Below are 9,201 nucleotides of genomic sequence, written 5' to 3'. Positions count from 1 at the left end.
GTCTGTGTATACATGTGTACGTGTGTGTCTGTGGTCCACAGAATGTGTATTTCCAACCTGCCTGCCCGGTTATCTTGAACTATGTCAAATGCATTCTTTGGCAAACAATGTCAGAGTGTGGGCAGTATGTACTAATACAAAATAATGATACATAGTAAACTTTGCAGCACAACAACGCTGCCACAACTACCCCTATTAGACAACACATACGATTAAGTTAGATCTCCAGCAGTCCACTGATTGTTTCCACCCCATTGCCTGAACCAGTGTTCTTCTTCTCTCCTTTGTTAGTAGGGTCACCAGGGACTCCTCCATTATTCTGCACGGCCATGTTGGGCTTATTGGGGTCTGCCGTCTCCTCGTTCCTGGGGTCCTGGGCCTCTCCCTCCCCGGTCTTTCCCTGCTGCAGGGCAGACTCTGTGTGCGTCTTCTGGTGCTTGCTGAGGTGGTCACTGCGGGTGAATTTCTTGTTACACAGCAGGCAGGTGAACTTCTTCTCCCGGGTGTGCGTGCGGACATGCCTCTCCAGTTCGTCGGAGCGTGTGAAGCGTTTCCCACAGAACAGCCAGTTGCAGACGAAGGGTCTCTCCCCAGTGTGCCAGCGGAGGTGGGCCTTGAGATGCGAGGCCTTCCCATAGACTTTCCCACACCCTGGGATGTGGCAGCTATGGACAGGCTTCTTCCTCAGGGATGCAGCCGAGGCCCCCAGCCGCTCCAACTCCTGGCAGTTGGGACAGTCACAGGAGGACCTGCCAGTGGTGGTTCCTCCATACCCTCGTGATCCAGCCGCAGGCTTCAGGCCCATCTGACTCTCTATCAGCCCCCCGCCGGACACCTGCTTGGGCTTGTACATGTCCTGAGGCAGCATGTGCTGGGAGGACTGGAGGAGGTGTGATGAGGAGCCCAGGCCCACAGAGGGGTACTGAGCTGGGTTGAGGGAGGTGAATTCTGAGGCGTAGCTGGGCAGCTGGGGGCTGAGGGAGGCTTGGGGAGGGACGGTCTGGAGGGAGCCCTGGAGGCCGTCGGTCTGGGGCTGGGCAGCACTCAACCAGTTGGTGTTGGTGTGGACGTCCCACCAGGAGGATGTGGCGTTGGAGGGGGCAGCGGTGATGCCGGGGTGGATGCCAGCTTTGTACCAGGAGCAGTAGGGGTGGGTCATGTCCAGGGAGGTGTAGACGCTGGCCAGACAGTCGGCCGTGGTGTGGGCCTTGGACACCAGCAAGGACTGGTCCTGGGACATGGAAGTCTGGAAGGAGTGGGAGAAGGCGTTGTACTCAGACGTGTACCCCCCAGAAGACGGTGGTGGACTCTCAATGGGCGTGAGTAGCCCCGCTCCGGAGCTGAACGACCCAGTGTAGGAGTTCTCAATGCTCTCCCCTCCTTCTCTGCTGTTCTTCTGGAGCTCTGAGGTCGTGCCGTACTGCTTCTTGCCTGGAGCGGTGCTGCCGGGGCCTGCCTTTCCGAGTGTGGCCGAGTCCCTCATGGGGCTGGTGCTTCCAAACTTGTTGCAGGTAGCAGATAGCATGGCAAGAGGATTGGAGCCATAACGAGCTTCCTCCTAGAGAGATGAGGAGACAGGAGGGATTAGACACAGGAAATGGCTGCTACTACTGCTGTTTGAGTCAGTGTCAACACTAATCAAAACAGTATGGCAGGCTGTTTATTCTGCTTTCCCCTCTCATTCGTTTTCAGCTGAATTGAAATGAAATGACTTTCTTGATATAGGCTGCTTGTTTTGGCAAATAGACTGAAGAATGAAAGAAAAGGGAAAAGAGGAATTAAATGTGATAAGAACGTGAATTTAAAAACACACTATCGATGTAAACAATGTTGTTTTCAGCCCCAGTAACTGTGTCAGTTATAAGAGAAATCTTGCCAAATATGTTAGTCCCCAATGGTCACCATGGCATTCGAGACAGTTAGAATGATTTATGCCCAGCAACAATGGCACATTGTTTCACAAACTCACTCTCTCCCAATTGTCCTGTCTGAACATTATATTATATAAAGATGTGTCAATCAGCAGACAAAGATAGGTTATTCCAACTACAGTCCCAACTACTTTTGAAGAGCTTGCCTTGATTTGAGCAGGCCGCGCATTATATGGCCCAAATCATATAATTTGAGATCTGCACGTGAAGTGCGAAAAAGTGCAGGTCAAATCAAATAAACAGATTCCAATTTAGGCACCCATCTCAAAGCAAGGGTCAGTCTAGAGTCTCCAGATTATCCCAGCAGCCTGTATTTTACTAAAATCTCTACCACTCCATTTAGTATGATATGTTACTTTACGTTAGGATGCATTACATTGACTAGTGGACTGGCCACCCCTTAGAGCCTGGTTCCTCTCTAGGTTTCTTCCTAGGTTCCTGCCTTTCTAGGGAGTTTTTCCTAGCCATCGTGCTTTTACATCTGCATTGCTTGCTGTTTGGGGTTTTAGACTATCTGCTGATGTAAAAAGGGCTTTATAAATAAATGTGATTGATGTAACCTAGTAAATGTAAATCTGGCACACTCAAATTAGTATGATATGTTACATTTGGTATGGACAGTAGGCTGCTTAAGTCATCTAGCAACGAAAGGTTGCGTGTTTGAATCTTATCACTGACAATTTAAGCATTCTAGCTAATTTGTAACTTTACAACTACTTAGCACTTTTTAGCTACTTTGCAACTACTTAGCATGCTAGCTAACCCTTCCCCTAACCTTAACCTTAACCTTAACCTTAACTCTTAACCCTAAACCCTAACCCAGGGTTTCCCAAACTCGGTCCTCGGGACCCCAAGGGGTGCACATTTTGTTTTTTGCCCTAGAACTACACAGCTGATTCAAAAAAATCAACTAATCATCAAGCTTTGATAATTTTAAACAGCTGTAAGGTGTTAGGGCAAAAAAACGACATGTGCACCCCTTGGGGTCCCGAGAACCGAGTTTGGGAAACGCTGCCCTAACTTAAAGTAGTATATCATACTAAAGCAGTCGAACGTAGAATATCATACTAAAGCAGTCGAGCGATCAATATGTAGGATACTATACGTCCTACAATTTGTATTTTATTGTACAACCTCTATTACAGTTGTAGGCCAATGTAATGTAACCTAACGTAAAGTGACATATCATACTAAATGGAGTGGCACAGATTTTAGGAAAATATCATATGTTTTGCTCTGAGACCAGGTTGCTCAAGAAACCTCCAACATGTATAGTGTACATCAAGTCTTAGGACTTTCAGGCTGATACAGTGCCTTCACAAAGTATTCATACACCTTGATTTATTCCACATTTTGTTGTGTTACAGCCTGAATTCAAAATTGATTACATTTATATTTTTTCTCACCCATCTACACACAATACCCCATATGACAGAGTGAAAACATGTTTTTAGAAATGTTTAAAAATTTATTTAAATGAAATACAGAAATATCTCATTTACATAAGTATTCACACCCCTGAGGAAATACTTTGTAGAAACACCTTTGGCAGGAATTACAGCTGTGAGTTTTACTGGGTAAGTCTCAAAGAGCTTTCCGCATCTCGATTGTGAAACATTTTCCCATTATTCTTTTCAAAAGTCTTCAAGCTCTGTCAAATTGGTTGTTGATCATTGCTAGACAACCATTTTCAGTCTTGCCATAGATTTTCAAGTCGATTTTAGTCAAAAATGTAACTCAGCCACTCAGGAACATTTACCGTCTTCTTGGTAAGCAACTCCAGTGTAGATGTGGCCTTGTGTTTTAGGTTATTGTCCTGCTGAAAGGTGAATTAATCCTGGTGGAAAGCAGACTGAACCAGGTTTTCCTTTAGGATTTTGCCTGTGCTTAGCTCCATCCCATTAATTTTTTATCCTGAAAAACTCTGCAGTCCTTAATGATTACAACATACCCATAACATGATGCAGCCAACACTTTGCTTGAAAATATGGAGAGAGGTACTCAATAATGGGTTGTATTGGATTAAATATAACAATTTGTATTTTGGACAAAAAGTTAATTAATTTGACACATTCTTTTCAGTACTACTTTAGTGCTTTGTTGTAAACGGGATGAATATTTTAGAATATTTGTATTCTGTACAGGCTTCCTTCTTTTCACTCTGTAAATTAGGTTAGTATTGTGGACAGTGGCGACCCGTCATTCAGGGCAGGTGCCAAAGCCCCACCTGTTTTGAGCCTGGCCTGTTTAGTAAAAAAAAAAAATATTTTTTACATTGTTTGCAAATTGATGTGTGACACATATTAATAACAAAATAAAAATAAAAAATGGTATTAATACGTGTGACATATCAGTTTGCAAACAATGTGAAAAAAGTTATAATAATCATCATTGAGTTAATAAAGCCGCATACAAACTTGGTCTCTTTTTTGCTTTCTTGAGTAAGGCAGCTCCAAAATGCAGCTGTTTCAGCCTAGCTCAGGGCTTTCTGTGGTGGTGGGGTAGCCAGCGGAAAAATATGGAGCGTAGAGGTTGGTAATGTTCTCTAGTTGCGCCGTGATTGGCTCAGTGTTCTGTCACTCATGGGGACACTACGTCACTGCAAAATCTAAGGGTAGAGCTCGAAAATTCAAACCCCTTGAGTGCTGCCATAGGGTTACAATATAAGTGCCCATCCAAGAAGGCTCAAGGTCATTGGCCACAGATAAAATGACATCAAATCACGTTATATCTACAGTAGCTTTGATTGGACTGATCATGTCAACATCATACTTTCAAAATCTTAGCTAGCAAGCTAGCAGTTATCATCATGAATCAAATCAACAATCTACTGGCAAATCCTTTTCAATCCTTGTCATATGAAGAGAAACAATGAAGATAAATTATATATAAAACATATCGGTGCTCATCGGCCATCGGCCATTGGACATAAACATTACACAACAACTTGGAAATTGCAAATTCAACAATGAGTGGCTTGGAACGAATCAGTGGCTAACTGCAAGCATTGCAAAGCAATCACTAGCCTGCTATTCAGTGGAGTGGGTGTGTGGTCCCAAGTCTGGGTTTAAGGGTCTCTTTTCCAAGCTTAAAGGGATAAGCATTCAACATTGGCCATGCTGTCCAGCATTACTTCTGCCACGCTCAAAACAACTGGAAACCTGGAACTGGGAAATCTGACTACAGTGCATTCAAGACAACTGGGAACTCAGCACCATAAATCCAGAGAATGCCAGACTTTGATGACAAAATTTGCCCACGAAGGACCGCCGCGCCACCTTCCAGTTCAAGTGAGCACAGCACAACAAGGCGAGTCCAAAAATGTATTGTATGCTGCTGCATAAACACCACCACCACCATGCTTGACCTTTGGTATGATGTTCTTACTGTGGAATGCAGTGTTTGGTTTTCGCCAGGCATAATGGGACCCATCTCGTCCAAAAAGTTGACTCAAGTTTGCCAAAAAGCACCTGGATGATCATCAAGACTCTTGGAAGAACGTTCTATGGACAGATGATTCAAAAGTATAACTTTTTGGATTACATGGTTCCAGTAATGCCTGGCGAAAACCAAACTCTGCATTCCACAGTAAGAACATCATACCAAAGGTCAAGCATGGTGGTGGTGGTGTGATGGTTTGGGGATGCTTTGCTGCCTCAGGACCTGGATGACTTGCCTTAATAGAAGGAACCATGAATTCTGCTCTGTATCAGAGAATTCTACAGGAGAATGTCAGACCATCCGTCTGTGAGCTGAAGCTGAAACGCAGCTGGGTCATGCAGCAAGACAATGATCCAAAACACACAATCAAGTCTACATGAAAATTGCTAAAAAGCAACAAATTGGATGTTTTGGAATGGCCTAGTCAAAGTCCAGACCTAATCCCAATTGAGATGTTGTGGCAGGACTTGAAACGAGCAGTTCATGCTTGAAAACCCACACGTCACTGAGTTAAAGCAGTTCTGCATGGAAGAGTGGGCCAAAATTTCTCCACAGCGACGTGAGAGACTGATCAACAACTACAGAAAGCTTTTGGTTGGAGTCATTGCAGCAAAAGGTGGCACAACCAGTTATTGAGTGTAAGGGGGCATTACTTTTTCACACAGGGGATTTGGGTGTTGCATAACTTTGTTTATGTAATAAATATGTAATTGTTGTGTTATTTGTTCACTTATGTTCCCTTTATCTAATATTAGGTTTGGGTTGAAGATCTGATAACATTCAGTATCACAAATATGCAAAACTAGAGAAAATTAGAAAGGGGGCAAATACTTTTTCATAGAACTGTATGTATACTGTAGCTAAGAAAGTAATACTAAGTGTATGTTGTGTAGTAAGCTGTTAGCTGTTGGTGGTGCACATGTAGCCTATAGCCTGTTATAGAGAAATGTAATCATCGAATATTGTAAGAGCTTTCATTGTCTGCTTATATGCCCCCTTTATTTATCCTACAGTTCTGACTTGGTGTACAGGGAGAACACTGTAAGAATGGCCCATGTTCTGAATTCTGTCGCTGTACATTTCAAAAGTGCTGAACAAATAGTTATATTGACTACGTCTGTCCTAGCTCGCTCATTAATGTCCAAAATACGGATTGCCTCTTATCCGCTCGTCGTCCCCTTATGCCATAGTTTGTAAATCTCAATTGTCAGTAGCAACCACATTTGTTTAAGCAAGTCATCCATGTTAGCTATGTTTGGGGTTTTTTAAAGCAGTAAATGATGCTGAATGAACTGTTTTGCTGTCAGACAAGGCTCCGCTGATAGCCAGGTGTAGCAGTGCTAAGGTGTTGGGACTCTGCTGTTGAGACAGCTTTATGTAGCTGTGGGCACCGTTTGTCACCATTATAGTGCAATTAATGTATTGTTTAGTGTTGTGTTGTGGCTTTGCTGGCATTTATTTGTTTGTTTTTGTTTGCCCCACCAAGATTGACATGCTAAAATTGCCACTGATTGTGGAGTCACTACAATGTTGTTGATCCATCCTCAGTTTTCTCCTATCACAGCCATTAAACTATTTTAAACTGTTTTAAAGTCACCATTGGCCTCATGGTGAAATACCTGAGCAATTTCCTTTCTCTCCGGGAACTGAGTTAGGAAGGATGTCTGTATCTTTGTAGTGACTGGGTGTATTGATACACCATCCAAAGTGTAATCAATAACTTCAACATGCTCAAAGGGATATTCAATGTCTGCTGTTTTTTTTTACACACCTATCAATAGGTGCCCTTTGCAAGGCATTGGTATTTGTGGTTGAATCTGTGTTTGAAATCCACTGCTTGACTGAGGGACCTTACAGATAATTGTATGTGTGGGATACAGAGATGAGGTCGTCATTCAAAAATCATATTAAATCACTATTATTGCACAGAGTGAGTCCATGCAACTTATTATGTGACTTGTTAAGCAAATTTATACTCTTGAATTTATTCAGGATTGTCATAACAACGGGGTTGAACACTTATTGACTTCAGACATTTCAGCTTTCATTTTTCATGTTTAATTACTTTGACATTATGGGGTATTGTGTGTAGGCCAGTGACCAAAAACATCTCAATTTAATCCATTTTAAAATCAGGCTTTAACACAACAAAATGTGGAAAGTGTCAAGTGGTGTGGATACTTTCCGAAGGCACTGTATTTCAGCATGTGGTGGGCCTAGGTCTATGTAGCCTACTCGATTAATGGGCAGAGCTCTCTTCTATTGCTGATAATGAATGTTTGGTTATCGTCAGCCGATACAAGTTATTACACTTCAGACCATTTAGGCCTCTAGTCTCTTCCTTACAGAAGCAACAAAGTCCCCGCGGGCCCTGCGCGGGGGGTTGAGAGTTGATTTCCCCATCTCCCTGCGAAGCGCCTGCGGTCTATTTGGCGTATCCTGTTGCCTTAGCTCCCGTTTCCAGGTTAATTGCAGTCAATCACTGAGTTAAATGGGGTAATGCGTCTTTTCAAAGTTTTCAATCCCCTCCCCGTCTGAGTCTTAACTTTTATGTCCCGCGCTTTAGTTTTGATGACCGGCGGAGATGTAGGCTAATACTTTAATTGCAGTGGAATCAAGTCTGTCCCGATTCCCGTCTACATCTTCTTATTGGAAGGGTTGGAGAGAGAGATTGCGTTGCGTGCAAATTAATGTAGCGTTGCTTGTTGATTTTGTTGTTGACTGATTTGTCAGGCATGTAGGCCTCCAGTCTGTCTTCCAATCAGTAGGCCTAACCAAACTTTTCAGTAAGAATTATATTTGATGTTAACCATCTCTTCGGTCATGTAGAGTTTCATGTTGGCGGTGTTTTCCTATGCCTGCTACATCAACCAACGTGCGTACGGTAACATTATCAGTTTGGATAAGCTAAGCCTAAACATAAAAGCACTGGTCTATGACTGACATTTATAACACGCATGCCAAATGGTCACTATATTACCTACACTTTAATGCTGTTGATGACCCTCAAAATAAATTCCCTGCTTATGGCAGAATTTTAGTCAGAGAACGCAGCTACGCACACCGATTCTGACAGATGGAGAGCCAATAGTTATATTTAGACCATAGCCTATATGTTTTCACAATCTAATATTGTATTATAAAAGTCTATTTATTGTCTAATGTCAACAGTGCAACGTTCTTTCTCATTTTATCCTTCATTACCTCAAGAACATAGCCTACCGACATGACTGATCGATCCTTCAAGGAGCGCACTGATCAGACAGATAGAGTAGCCTACCAGAGCGCATTAAGTATACCTCAACACGCAGTTCATGAAAATACAGCAGCAATTGGCGCCTAACTGTAAAACAACTTAAAAGTTCATTCAAAAACACATACAAGTATATTCCATACCTCCAGAATAGATGCAGCCATCCCTGAGAAACAAAAGTCGAGAGGGAAGTTGTATAGACGGTTCTCTTCTCTGCTCGTGGTCCGGGGACGGTTTGGTAGAACTCTGGCACGAGCGCACAGACGTCTTTGGAGAGAGAGCGAGAGAGAGAGAGCTCGCCCCTTAATTACAGGCTCCCTGCGCTTTGAAGATTCGCTGAGAGGCAATAAAGGAGAGAGGGAAGGAAAAGGGATTGAGGGCATTGGAGGAGAAGAGAAGACATCCCACCTTCCAAAATTCAGATTGACAAATCCAGATTAATCTTGGGGGAATGGGTGGTTGGCTATTATGGGGGCTATTTTGAATGAATAGATAAAGACTTCATCAATTGTCAGGTAATTTACACCCTGCTGGCATCAAAGCGACCACCTTGCTCATTCAGGTTCACAATATAGA

The 9,201-nt window shown here is 43.1% G+C and overlaps 1 protein-coding gene across 1 annotated transcript; it reads right to left on the bottom strand.

Annotated features, from left to right (window-relative positions):
- Positions 1 to 217: 217 nt before the first annotated feature.
- Positions 218 to 8,789, bottom strand: sp7 (Sp7 transcription factor; the record flags this gene model as incomplete). The annotated part of the gene is made up of 2 exons (XM_084166710.1): positions 218 to 1,558; positions 8,769 to 8,789. The coding sequence occupies 2 exons, from the start codon at positions 8,787 to 8,789 to the stop codon at positions 218 to 220; spliced, it is 1,362 nt and encodes a 453-aa protein (XP_084022836.1).
- Positions 8,790 to 9,201: the final 412 nt, after the last annotated feature.

Source organism: Coregonus lavaretus (genome assembly GCF_964263955.1).
Source record: "Coregonus lavaretus genome assembly, chromosome: 8".
NCBI lineage: Eukaryota > Metazoa > Chordata > Actinopteri > Salmoniformes > Salmonidae > Coregonus > Coregonus lavaretus.
Note: the sequence above shows the minus strand (reverse complement) of the source record. Positions and strands in the feature narration are given on the sequence as shown.